Source organism: Peromyscus californicus, unplaced genomic scaffold, assembly GCF_007827085.1.
Source record: "Peromyscus californicus insignis strain IS unplaced genomic scaffold, ASM782708v3 Scaffold_23__1_contigs__length_62951481, whole genome shotgun sequence".
In the NCBI taxonomy this organism is placed as follows: domain Eukaryota; kingdom Metazoa; phylum Chordata; class Mammalia; order Rodentia; family Cricetidae; genus Peromyscus; species Peromyscus californicus.
This window is the reverse complement of record NW_026294534.1, coordinates 57,396,949-57,411,137: the sequence shown is the minus strand read 5'-3', so window position 1 is coordinate 57,411,137 and position 14,189 is coordinate 57,396,949. Positions and strand designations below refer to the sequence as shown.

Genomic DNA, 14,189 nt, shown 5'->3' with positions numbered 1-14,189 from the left:
TGGTGGCGCACGCCTTTAATCCCAGCACTCGGGAGGCAGAGCCAGGCGGATCTCTGTGAGTTCGAGGCCAGCCTGGGCTACCAAGTGAGTTCCAGAAAGGCGCAAAGCTACACAGAGAAACCCTGTCTCGAAAAACCAAAAAAAAAAAAAAAAAAAAAAAAAATAGGTAAAGACTCCCTACAGGAACAATGGCCATGAGGCAACTCTCAGTTTTAAGTCATACTGTCACACACCAGGCTCCTCTTCCCAGGCCTTTGCTCCTTCCAGCTGTACAGAAATCTTTTGATCAAAACTTTTGGGCCTAGGGTTGTATATTTCTACTTCATTAACTCATGAGGAGTTATAATGGTGGGAACCTGCTTGGAAGGGTAGGGTGCACACACAATGCTGGAATTCCTCGACAGTCATATAACACTGGATGTTTCCAAGGCTTCCCACAGTCCTAAACCAAAGAGTGATGGTTTATTGTGGGCCATTTGGGAATGAGGACTGTGTTGTTTGTCCCACACCAGGGAAATATCCACAGACAAATCCTCTTGTTTCCCCCTCTCTGGACATTAGATTTCTCACAGAACTAATGTCTTATATCCCAGAGACTTCCCAGAACTCTTTCCAGGACAACCTGAGGGCCCCAAGTGGGCTATTCCAATGGCAGGTTGACTCTAAGGTGTCTTTCATCTGATGTTTTATTTCCCACATCTGCATATTTAAATTTAATGATTTTCCTGATAAGATAAATAAAAATTGAGTGGCCAATCAGGGTGCTCATCTCTTCTGTCTTGAGTTTACTTCAAGCCTCTTTGCACTTTACAAAAAAAAAAAATGAGGAAAAAGAAGGAGGAGGAGGGAGGGGGGGTCAGTTTGTGTCTTCCTGTAAATGTACAGACAGGACCAGACATACATGTGTTTTGTTTTCCAGGGAGATGTGTATCCAACAGGATGGGAGAGTTCACCTCACTGTTGTGTACTTTGGGAAAGAAGAAATGAATGAAGTCAAAGGAATACTTGAAAACACTTCCAAGTAAGTGCGTCTGGTTAGTTTTCCTTTCCTTAACACAGGATATCCGGGGAAGTTCACTGTTGGCTGTGCACAGGAGAATTAAGAACCGCCCCTCCCCAGGAGACCACCCTGTCTGACACTGTTGTGTTGGGGTGGTAAGTTTGACAGTAGACATAAACTGCCCTTTTTGGCAAAGGTTTAGAACATGGGCTTCTGGGAACTCATGCATAACTGAAGGCAATCTCTCTCAGCACCACAGGTTGAAGACTTTCATGTTTGCAGAGTCAGATTTAGGGAGAACACAACTGTGCGGTGAGCTCCAACTCAGCCACTGCTTGACAGTCTAAGAGTAATTCTCAGGCTCAAATCCCATCCATGGAGCAAATGTTCTCACCCTTTCATCTCTGCCTTTCATCCATTATTCATTTAAAGACATCAGGGGACACCCAGAAGGGGTGGCTGAGGCAGGATCCTTGATTAAACCCATCCAGCGAACAGAAATTACTTAATCAAAGCCTTTAGGCCTAGGGTTATATGTTTATAACTCATTGATCAGTTGCAGAGTGTAAAAGGGTATTCAGAAGCAGCAAAGATGGATTCTTTTTTTTTCTTCCAAGATAAATAACCCATGGCATCCTGTGCAAATGAGGAGGCCAGCATGGTACGCCTGTGTGCCCCATTTGCTTGCCATAGAGGTGTGCAGACTCAGCTGAGAAGTCAGCTGGACAACTGGGATAGATGTGAAACTTTGGCGGCTTTAATAGTACTCAGTGGCAGAACTAGTCTGAGCAGGCCCATATGGTTTAGATAGAAACAGGACTGTCTGCTTTGAGTTTCTGGTACGTGGTAATTGGATGACAGTTGAAGGAAAAGCTTCTAAGGTGGAGAACACTTTCAGCGTTGGTCCATGCTGTTACCAGACTTGTGTGAACGGGCACAATTAAAATTTCAAACACCCTGAAAGGAGAGGTCATCATCTGTAGCTCTCTGACCAAGCACCCCACCACATCTGTTTTTGTAAATAAAGTTTAATTGGATATAAGAAGGTCTGTGGATGTATGTGTTATTTATGGCTGTAAGACTCACAAAGCCTAACCAATTTACTATCTGGTTCTTTATAGAAGAAAATTGTTTACCTGTATCCTAAAGGAATGGGAGTTAAAAAGTGGTAAAGAACCGTGTGTGAGGATCATCAAATGGGAGAAAATAATTGGATACACTGAATGTGGTTGAAATAGAAATCTCTCAGGTCTAATCCTTCCCTCTCTGCTCAGCAGTGGGGAGCACAGATGGTTAGGACTCGTGTTCTCTGCCCAATGGGTAGCTGCAAACATCTTTGCTAATATCCATTCCTGGACAAAATGGTTTTTAAAGTTTTCCAGGCGCCTCAAACCTGCAATCAGGATAGAAAAGTACTGTAAGAAAAAGTGGTGGCCTCCCCTGGGGCTGCACCCTGAACTGCAGGTCACTGCATCATTCCAAGTCACTCCAACATATTTAAGTGTCTGTCCAGGCAGGTGATTCCAGTGTGCAAACAGAATTGGCAAGTCCCATCCCCTTGGGTTTGGCACTTTTTTTCATGTCGCAAAGGACGCTGGGACATTTGCTGATAGTTACACAGATTCAGATTTATAGAAACCTTACGTACAAGTGGCAGGCGAGTTTAAACATGCTATAAGAAATATTCTTTCTAAGGACTGGAAGGCTTAAGTACTTTTATCAAGTAAGTCTTCCCCACATCAAGTTTCCGGGGTTACTAAATGTCATAAGCATGTGATGCCACAGACATTGACTAACACATTTGTGTCTTTCCACGATGTTCAAACTTATTGAAAGGCAATAAATTCATAAGATGTAATGATTTTAAGATTTATTTTTACGATATATGTGTGCGTGTTTTGCCTGCATGTATTTGTGTGTACTTTGTGGTGCTCTCAGAGGTCAGAGGAGGGTGTCAGATCCCCTGGAACTTGAGTTATAGCAGTTGTAAGGTGCCACGTGGGTGCTCGTAATCGAACCTGAGTCTTCGGCAAGAGCAGAAAGTGCTCTTAACCATCGAGCCATCTCTCTACCCCAAGGTATCTATTGATTCTAATTATATCCATTAGTCAGATAATCTTGTCTACCTTGGTAATCTGACTGAGGCAAATACATGTTTTTTTATTTTAATCTTAATTTCTAATATGAACACTCAACGTCACAGAGCACATAGCATGCAGTAAGTCCATTTATATTCATATACAGTGGCTACATAATGGACACAAGAGGCTAAAGCAGATGTTAGGAGGTTTTAGAAGTGGGCTGAGAAAAGTGTAAGTAGAGTCTGTGTTCACAAGACAAAAGAACACAGTACGGTAAAGAGGCTGATGCTGTAGGGGTCAAAGGGTGGGAGAGTTAGGTTTGGGAGTGAAGATGTTGTCAGCTGTGGAGACAAGTGGGTAGAAACTGGTCTGAGCAAGAAATGGTGGATTCAAGTCCAGATAGGAAGGAAGTGGACGGGTAGGCAGTCAAGTAGGCCATGTCAACAGCCATAGACAGAGCCAATTCAAGGACCTTGAAATATGAGTTTGTTCATTAAAGGAAAGATAGTATCAAGTAATTATTGGATTTGGATTTACGATAAAGCATGCACGCACACACACACGCACACACGCACACTCACAGACAGACAGACACCTAAGGCTTTAATATCTTCACTGTTCTTTTAAGATGGTTATAATATTTGTTCAATGCCCTTTAATTTTCAATTATTATTTTTACGAATGATATCATTGGCTATTCATAGCAACTTTTGATGTGTGCATGTACGTGTGATATGCATGTGTATATGCATTTTCACATGTGTACATATGGGTATATACACACATGTGTGCATATATGTGAACACCTGAGGTGGACATTGGGCATCTTTTTCAAATGCTCTTCACCTTGTGTACAGATGTAAACCATCTCTGACTGAACTTCAAGCTAGAAGTCTGCAAAAGTCTGGTTAGCTGATTGTCCTAGGATTCCCTGTCTGTGCCTCCCACTTGCTAGGACTGCAGATGGGCTACCACATGGCTTCTGGGACTGTGGTTCACATGCTCTCACAGCGAGTGTTTTTCCTGCTAAGTCTTCTGCCCAGGCTCTTTGGCCCTTTGTGTCTGGCTTTTTGAGGTAGGTATCGTTATCAGCCCTGTTTTATAGATGAAGAAACTGGGCCTTAGGGAGATTGTCCCTGAGGCCTTCACTCCAGTCACATGAGAGAGCAAAAGCCCCCCGCACCCCCCTGTACCCTCCTAAGATTCATAATTGTTAGTTGAAGGTAATGAGATTTGTAATCAGACGAAATGACATTCGCTTCATTTGGAGACCAGTATTGTAATTAAAGTGTTCTAAATCCAGCTAAATGTAAACATTTTAAGAATAGCTAAAAATACAGCCTTGTTTAATGACTAGTTTGCAGTGTTTTATGTTCTCTTTCCTTGAGTTTGTACTTCCTCAATTGAGCTTTGTATTTCAGTTGATTGCTACAGACTGGTGGTTTGCAAACCCTGGTTGTGATTCATTAGAGGATTTCAAAATCGATTCAGTGGACTTAGCCCAGGGTTTTTGAACACGGCATAGAGCAGGGTGCAAATTTTCAGCATGAATCACAGGTAATAAGGATACATATCATTTCCTGAAATACTAATTTCATCGTGCATGCCTATGTGCCTGCACATATGCTTGTCCTGCGATATGAAGACAGCGTTGTTGCTTTGTAAAGATTGTGGTTCAGATGTTTACAAGCCACGGTCACAGAAAACAACACAAATTACTTCCAAGTCCCTGATCCTTAATCTACAGATTTTCGCAGGATTCATCTATTCTCAAATAAAAGCTTAACTCGGGAGCTCTCAGATATGTGTAAGCTTTGGTATAACCTTGGATACTTTCTAACATACTTGGACCCAGCCCCGGATACTGAGTCCACAGGCTGGAGTTGCAGCCTGGAAACCAGTGTTTCAATTTCCATGTGCACTGCGGTGTCTGGTCATAGCTCACTTTGAGCAGCACCATCTGATTGGAACTGTAGAAGAGGATATTTAAAAAACTGTAACTTATAGCTGAATTATTATGCATTGACAAGTTCATCTTTGTTTGATCATCAGGACACAGGGGCATCTTTCAGAGGAATCATCTCTGAGAATTGAGGCATTAACAATGAGACACTGAGGACAGGGAACTAGCTGCACAGACATAAAGAGCAGACTTTGGATCTCCAGCACTCATGTAAACTCTGGGTGTGGTCAAATGTGTCTATAACTCTGGAACTGGAGGTGGTAGAGGAGACAGGAAGATCTGCAGAGCTTATTGTACAACTTATTTAGCCAAGCAGTGAATACTAGCCTTACTGAGAGATTCTGTTTCAAAAGATAAGACGAACATCAATTGTGAAAGACACCTGATGTTGACTTCTGGCTTCCATAAACACACTCACACACATGTACATGCAATCCCATACACCTGTACACACACAAACATGCATGTACATATATGATGCATGAATGTACACACACACACACACACACACACACACACACACACACACACACACACTAGATTGCTCTACCACATGTGGGTGAGGAGAAGAGAAACTTGTCATTATAGTGCTGGTGGTATTATCATGGACCTGTCTTACCAGTGTGTGTTAGCATATCATGCCTCTTTGAAGTCATTTCATGAAGATTTCATTCAGATAACTGAGGGGAGAATTTGTGTGTGTCTCAGGTAAGGAAGACCACATGTAAATTCCTGCCCTCTAGTGTGGCAAACATCGAAAGTCAGACAATCACAAATGTAAATGGGGATGTGAAAAAACTGGAACTCTTGCCCACTGATGGCAGAAATGGGAAATGGTGCTACTGGATAAGATTTCCACGGTTCTTTAAATGGTTTAGAATAGAATTAACATCTAAACTAGAAATTTCGTTCCCAGGTAAATCCAAAAATAATTGAAAATCAGCATTTAAACAACTGTGCACAAGCATTCAGTGATATTATGATCAATTTGCCAAATGAAGACAACCCAAATGTTCATTTTGAGTTAATCTTATATCCAGCCACTTCACTAAAGGTGTTTATTACCTTTAGGAGTTCCCTGATAAAAATTTTGGGGTCACTTACATATACTATCATATCACCTGTGAGTAGCAGAAGTTTGACTTCTTCCTTTCCAATTGGTATCCCCTGATCTCTTTCTGTTGTCTTTTAGCTCTAGCTAGAACTTCAAGTACTACACTGAATAAATATGGAGAGAGTAGACAGCCTTGTCTTGTTCCTGATTTTAGTGGAATAGTTTTGAGTTTCTCTCCATGTAATATAGTATTGGCTATTGGCTTGCTGTATATTGCTTTCATTATGTTTAGTTATGTCCCTTGTATCACTGATCTCTCCAAGACTTTTATTATGAAAGAATGTTAGATCTTGTCAAAGACCTTTTCAACATCTAATGAGATGATCTGATCATGTGGACTTTTTTCCTCCAGTTTGTTTATTGCAGGTTACATTGACATATTTTCATATGTTGAACAATCCCTGCACCTCTGAGATGAAGCTTACTTGATCATGGTGGATGATCTTATTGATGTGTTCTTGGATTCAGTCTGCAAGTATTTTATTGAGTATTTTTGCATCGATGTTCATGATGGAAATTGGCCTGTAATTTTCTTTCTTTGTTGAGTCTTTATGTGGTTTTGGTATCAGGGTGACTGTGGCCTCATAGAAAGAATTTGGTGATGTTCCTTCTGTTTCTATTGTGTGGAATATTTTGAGGAGCATTGGTATTAGCTCTTCTTTGAAAGTCTGGTAAAATTCTGTACCAAAACTGGCCCTGGGCTTCTTGTTGTTGTTGTTGGGAGACTTTTAATGACTGCTTCTATTTCCTCAGGGGTTATAGGTCTATTTAAATTGTTTATCTGATCTGGACTTTGGTAAGTGGTATCTACCAAGAAAATTGTCTATTTCTTTTAGATTTTCCAATTTGGGGGAGTACAAGTTTTTGAAGTATGACCTGATGATTCTCTGGATTTTCTCAGTATCTGTTGTTATGTCCCCCTTTTTATTTCTGATTTTGTTAATTTGGATATTTTCTTTCTGCCTTTTGGTTAGTTTGGATAAGAGTTTGTCTATCTTGTTGATTTTCTCAAAGAACCAAGTCTTTGTTTCATTGATTCTTTGTATTGTTCTCTTTGTTTCTATTTTATTGATTTCAGATCTCAGTTTGATTACTTCCTAGTGTCTATTCCTCCTGGGTGACTTTGCTTCTTTTTGTTCTAGAGCTTTCAGGTGTGCTGTTAAGCTGCTAATATGAGACGCTTCTAAATTCTTTATGCAGGCACTTAACTTTTCTCTTAGCACTGCTTTCATTTTGTCCCATAAGTTTGGGTATGTTGTACACTTGTTTTCATTGAATTCTGGGAAGACTTTCATTTCTTCCTTTACTTCTTCCTTGACCCATTGGTAATTCAGTAGAGAGTTGTTCAGTTTCCATGAGTTGTAGGCTTTCTGTTGTTTCTGTTGCTGTTGAAATCCAGCTTTAATCTGTGGTGGTCTATTAAGACACAGGGGGTTATTTCAATTTTCTTCTATCTGTTGAGACTTGCTTTGTGATTGAGTATATGGTCGATTTTTGAGACTGTTCTGTGAGGTGTTGAGTAGAAGGTGTATTCTTTTGTCTTTGGGTGAAATATTCTGTAGATATATGTTAGGTCATTTGAGTCATAACATCTGTTAGTTCTGTTACTTCTTTGTTTAATTTCTGTCCATTAGTGAGAGTGGGGTGTTGAAGTCTCACACTAATAATGTGTGGGTTTGATGTGTGATTTAAGCTTTAGTAATGTTTCTATTACTAATGTGGGTGCCTTTGTATTTGGGGCAAAAGTGTTCAAAATGGAGACATTATCTTGGTGAATTTTTCCTTTAATGAGTATAAATGTCCATCTCCATCTGTTTTGATTAATTTTGGTTGGAAGTTTGTTTTGTTAGATATAAGAATAGCTTATACCAGCTTGCTTCTTGGGACCATTTTCTTGGAAAATCTTTCTCCAACACTTTACTCGGAGGTAATGTCTATCTTTGATGTTGAGGTATGTTTCTTGTATACAGCAGAAAGCTGGATCCTGTTTCAAATCCATTCTGTTAGCATGTGTCTTTTTATTGGTAAATTGATATTGAGAATATTAATGACCAATGATTATTAATTCCTGCTTTTTTTTTTTTTGGTGGTGGTGGTGGTGGTGACAGTCATAGTAATAGTAGTAGTAGTGGTGGTGGTGTGTGTGTGTGTGTGTTTTCCTTTGGGTTTTGCTGGTGTGAGATTATCTATTGCCTGTGTTTTGTGGGTGCAGCTAACTTCCTTGGGTTGGAGTTTTCCTTCCAGTACCTTCTGTAGAGCTATATTTGTGGATAGATATTGTTTAAATTTGACTTTGTCATGAAATATCTTTTTTCTCCATCTATGGTGATTGAAAGTTTTTCTGGGTATAGTAGTCTAGGCTGGCATCTGTGATCTCTTAGAGTCTGCAGGACACCAGCCCAGGCCCTTCTGGCTTTTAGTCTCTATTGAGAATTACGTTGTAATTCTAATAGTTCTGCCTTTATATGTTACTTGGCCTTTTTCCCTTGCAGCTTTTAATATTCTTTCTTTATTCTGTATGTTTAGTGTTTTGATTATTATGTGGCATGGAGATTCTCTTTTCTGATCCAATCTATTTGGTGTTCTATAAGCTTCTTGTATGTTTATAGGCATGTCCTTTCGGTTAGGAAAACTTCTTCTATGATTTTGTTAAATATATTCTCTCTCTCTTTTTGAGCTGGGATTCTTTGCTTTCTTCTATTTCTATTATTCTTAGGTTTGGTCTTTTTCATGTATTGCAGATTTCCTTGATTTTCTATGTTAAGAATATTTTAGATTTAACATTTTCTTTGACTGATGAATCTATTTCTTCTATTGTATCTTCAACCCCTGAGATTTTCTCTTCCATCTCTTGTATTCTGTTGGTGATGATTGCATCTGTAGTTCCTGTTCACTTATCCAGATTTTCCACTTCCAGAATTCCTTCCATTTGTGTTTTCTTTATTGCTTCTGTATCAATTTTCAGGGCTTGAATAGTTTCCTTCCCCTATTTGTTTTTTTCTTGGTTTTCTTGGCATTCTTTAAGGGATTTATTGAATTCCTACAACTTTTTTATTATCTTTTCCTCAATTTCTTTAAGGGATTTTTTTGTTTGTTTGTTTTTTGAGACAGGGTTTCTCTGTGTAGCTTTGCACCTTTCCTGGAACTCACTCTGTAGCCCAGGCTGGCCTCAAATTCACAGAGATTCACCTGCCTCTGCCTCCTTAGTGCTGGGAATAAAGGTGTGCAACACCACCGCCTGGCTCTTTAAGGGAGTTTTTAATTTCCTCTTTAAGGACCTCGATCATCTTCATAAAGTTGTTTTTCAGGTCACTTCAGCTGCTTTGGAATATCCATGTCTTGCTGTTGTAGGATAGCTGGGGTCTTGTGGTGCCATATTGCCATGGCTGTTGTTGACTGTGTTCTCACACTGGTGAATAGGCATCTGGTTTGGGGATGATTATAGGTCTAGGTGCTGATTTCTGGGTTTGTCTTTTTTGAATGGGTATTTTGCTCCTTAGTTTCTGTTTCCTTTTTGGTCTTCTAGTCTTTGTGTCCTGGATTTCTAGTGGCTGTCTGATCTAGTAGGGAGCCTCTGCCCAAGTTTGAGCTAATGTTCTGGTGGCTAGCTTGGTCTTTGATGCAGCAGTGGGTCTCTGTACTTCTGATTGGTGTGCCCTGTTTTTCTGACTATTGTGATTTGCCCCTGTTCTCCCAACTGGTGTGGTCTGTACCTGAGCAGTAGGATTCCGCAGGAGTAGAGGGTGCAGGACCTAGCAGAGGTATTAGTGATGAGGCAGGAGAAGGAGGGTCACAGGATGGGTCCAGGGGGTCAGAATCTGGGGAGTGGGGCCGGTTGGCTGGCAGGCAGTCACTCACCTGTTCTTCCACCTGGTGTGGACTGTACCTGAGACAGTGAAGTCTGCCGGACTTGGGTGGAAAGGCTGGCCACAGGGAAGATGATGAAGTGAGAGAGCTTGGAAAGTGGAATGGGTCTTGGAGAAAGAGATTCAGGAAATGGGGTATCCCAGCTGACAGGCAGGTCACTCATCTGTTCCTCTGACTGGTGTGGCCTGTATCTGAGCAGTGGAATTCTGCTAGAGTTTAGGGCTAACGTATTTTTTTTTAAATAAAGGGCTATCATGGGAAGTGTCGCATAAAGGCAATTTCTTTGCAGTTGTAAGAAAATGTCTGTATTAGAAACAACCATACTAGGCAGAAAGGGCTTTAACCACATTTAATCCTCTCATCTGAGAAACGCAAGGCAATTAGGGGAATTAGAAGCAGCAGAAGCAGCAGCTTTCTCAGGTCATCATAACCGCTACAAACTGACTACTTGGAACTGAGAAGGCCCCACGCAGCAGGTTTATCATATCGAAGAAAGGAATCAAGTGGGAGATTCAAGAGCTTTGTTAATTAATAATGCAATTCAAGAAGTAATTAGGAATGAATCATGTACCCTCTTGTATGTCCGTGCTAGGAATTCCCATAGTAGTGACATGGAGAGTCCCCATTCTACCGTCCTCAATGCCTGCTTCTTGCTAGGCCACAGCTATAGGAAAGTCACCACATATTACATTTCATTGAAAGGGTAAATTAAATATTTCAAAACAAACTGCAAGCTATTTTTCTCTGCTCTGTTTTCTGTTACTCTGCATTTACCTTATCTTGAAAGCTAAGGTTTTTATTTATCCATCCAAGTCTACTGGGCCCAAACTCTTTCAGATGTGGGTAGTGGGCTTATATAAGTTAGGGATAACTAAGGGTTTCCTGGTTACCACTGGAGGGGACTGGACTCTCCTTGTAGGAGAAGCTTTCTCCAGACAGCAAGTCCTTCGGGAAGTACCCGAAGAGCCTCAGTCATTTCTATCACTCGCCTCTAGCTGTGTCGAGTGTTTTTCGTCTCCCCTTTGTCCTCGGGTGTGCCCCTTACCACCCAGTACTGGATAATTTCTGCAGGGGTGTGTGTGTGTGGAGCTGCTGCCTTGAAAGGGTCGGAACCTGCAAAAGCCTCTTGTGCATTGGTACATTTGATAGCATAAGGTGTCAAGACACAAGAGGGACAGTGGCAGGACTCGATAGAACGCTCAGAGAGGGCTCTTCCGTTTGCCAGGAAGCAGCCGAAAGGTGATACTCAAGTATGAAGCTTGAAGAACGAGAGCCCCTTTCACAGAAATAGATGAAGATCGTGTGTAGTAGAAAAGGATCACCGAGGAGCGAGAGGAGGTCCCCGTCATAGGCACACCTTTTGACTTGACTATCATGACCATCTATGGCTTGTCACCAGAGTTGGGCCATGGACAGAAGAACAAACAGGGTGCTAGCATGGGCCTCAGTGGTCTGCACTCAGGGCCAGAGGGGTTTTTCCAGTTCCATCACTCCACAGTGGACTTTGAGGCTTTGCTATCCTGGCAGCCAGGGGGGAACCGTAGATGGACGACAGAGGTAGCACAGTTCTTCCCCGGCCACGGATGGCTGACCACACTCTGCTTTCTTTGTGCGTTAGTGTCCCACTAATCAGGGCCTGGAGAACTGTCAGGATTTCTGAGGATGCTAGAGGAAACTTGTCCCCTGGCTTCCATGCCCAAGATAGATAAAGGGGGCAAGAAGGACTGTAGAGGACAGAGTGCTGTGGGGCATGGGCAGAGGCTGCTGGGACTTCATGTGTTTGTACCCCAGTAGTGCCCTGCTGTGTAACAATGTGTGCACAGAGGGGATGCCCTCCTGGGGCTGCCAGTTTTCACATCGTGAGTGCTGTAGCCTGTGGGGGAAATGCACACTGGAGAGGGAGTGAGGTGCACATTGGGAATGGGTGGTACCCTGGGAATAGCACAGACTGCCTTATCTTCATAGAAAGCCTGGGTGGAAAGGAAAAGCAAATTGCCGCTGTGTGAGGGCAGACAAAGGGTTTCCAGGAACAGTTCCCTGAGTAATCTTTATTGAGAAGCAACACACTCATGCATACAGTTCGATGTTCAAGTACTTTTTCTAAAGGTCTTTCAAATTAAGAACATCTCAAGCACTAGTACCTTGGATGCCCCTCCTCTTTTTCCAAAGACTGTCCTGTAAGCCCAGGCCCCTCCCCTTCCTTCTGCTGCTGTGGAGCAGATGATGGTGTTTATTAGGGCAACCAGCTGGAGCCAGGGTGTTCTCACAGTAGATTTATTTGTGCATTGGGCAGGCAGAAGCATCAGATGTTTGGTCTCTTCTTGAACTCTGTAGCACCCAGCTTTTTGCTGTCTCTTTGCTGTTAGTTTGCCAATATGCCTCCTATAGGTTGTTGTATCTTTCACACTGTTAGCTCAGACGTTCACTCATCCATTCTTCTACTCAAGGTGAGCTGACTTCTTGGAGTACCTCTGCCAGTGGACTGGCTGCAGGCTATCCCAGGCAGAGGTAGCAGCGTGACTGCTCTCCCACGCTAACATTAACAAAAGTGTACCTCTTGCCTTAGGAAATGTTACTTGCTATAATGCATATGGAAAGCATGTTTAAGCCAAGTGTGGTGACGCATTCCTGTAACCCCAAAACTTAGAAGGCGGATTGTCAGTTGGAGCCTAACCTGGTCTATATAATAAGACCCTATCTCATTAAACCTAGTACATAAACAAATGAATAAATAAATAAGCTTTTATATTTAAAATCTTTCATGATAGATTTTTGAAATTCTCTTTGGAAAGTTGCCTTTTAAATGATGAGTCTGATACAACCTGAGTGAGTACTGTGTTTTGAAATGACAACCTTCCTACTCTGTAAACCAGATAACAAATACCCTTGTGGTCCAGGAGACAGGGTCTCAGAGGATATAAAAGCTGAAACAATTGAACAAAACAGACCCTGGATGAAGCATCTGAGAGATCTGGCTGAAAAGCCCCTAAGATGAACAGGTGAAATCCAGGCTTCTCCCTCGGGTGAAGTTTCCCTTGGGCAGGAGGACATGGGCTGTGCCAACTTAGAACAGTTGGGACTGTAGAAATCTCTAGGAGCTGGAGGCTGCCTGCCAGGTCCTCACAGCGCTTGTGTGTCTGTGGAGCCAGAGTTGTGCTTTCCTTAACCAGTGCCAGGTGTGATTCTGGAAAGGATTGGAACATGGCCTCAGTGCTAATTGAAGAGGCTGTGGGCTGGAGCCACCACCCCTGAGCAGAGGATCAAAGATAAAGCTCTGAAGGCGGAGGCGAATCACAGTACTGAAGTAAATGAAGACTCGCAGTCCAGGGGGATGTCAGAGCTGAAGGGGCCTTGGAACTTGGTGAACAAGGTTTAGGAGAAAGACAGCAGAGGCAAGAGAATAAATAAATCAGAAGTACACTGAGAGCTAGAACGACTCTAACTTCTAGTCCTAAATCTGTATTCACACATCTTTACAGACATCCAGTGTTTACCTGGATGACCAGGCACAGTGCTGGCCCTGGATCTGGGTTTGCTGACTCAGAAAGCAGGGCTCTTCACATACTGAGGTCTTCCACCCAGATCTCAGGCTGTAGGTCCTGCCTGGCGTCAGACGGAGGCTAGGCTGCACCCATAGATTCCTGAGATAAAATACCAAGCTTCCTCCAAGATCTGAAAGAAGACAGTAAGTCACAGAAGAGTAGCCAAACTGGTTTCTGTGATTAAACCCCCAGATACTAGCACTACTTAGCATGTGAGAAGCTTAGGACTCTGGTAATTTGTGTTGACCTTCAGCCAAGAGACTTGCAAGGAATATAAACTATTAATAATGGAAATAGTTTTCCTCCTGTATCTGCTGAATATATCAAGACAGGAGAAGTTGGGGAGTGGTGGGGCTGGGCTAAGATAGGAAAGGCAGGGAGTGAGAGTAGAGCAAGCCATGATCAAAGACAGATGGAGTCAACAAGAAGGAGAACTGCCAGATGCCAGCCCCTGGGCACACAGACGCTAAATCAGGACTGAATGAGGCCTTTCATTCTACCTGATGGAAGGCTGTCTAGGACCCATTTGCACCAAGTAAATTACGTTTTCCCCAGATGAGTCCTGTTTTAGAAGGTTCTGCTACTTCTGGGGAAGTTCAGCAACTAAAGAATCTTCAGCAGC

The 14,189-nt window shown here is 42.3% G+C and overlaps 1 protein-coding gene across 4 annotated transcripts in view; it reads left to right on the top strand.

Moving 5' to 3' along the window:
- The window catches only part of Csgalnact1 (chondroitin sulfate N-acetylgalactosaminyltransferase 1), a 334,889-nt gene that overhangs the window by 304,313 nt on the left and 16,387 nt on the right, over positions 1-14,189 (top strand). For all 4 annotated transcript variants that reach the window (XM_052752410.1, XM_052752408.1, XM_052752407.1 and 1 more), the window contains one exon: positions 920-1,021. In XM_052752410.1, coding sequence (XP_052608370.1) covers positions 920-1,021 — 102 coding nt within the window. The remainder of the gene's footprint in view (positions 1-919; positions 1,022-14,189) is intronic.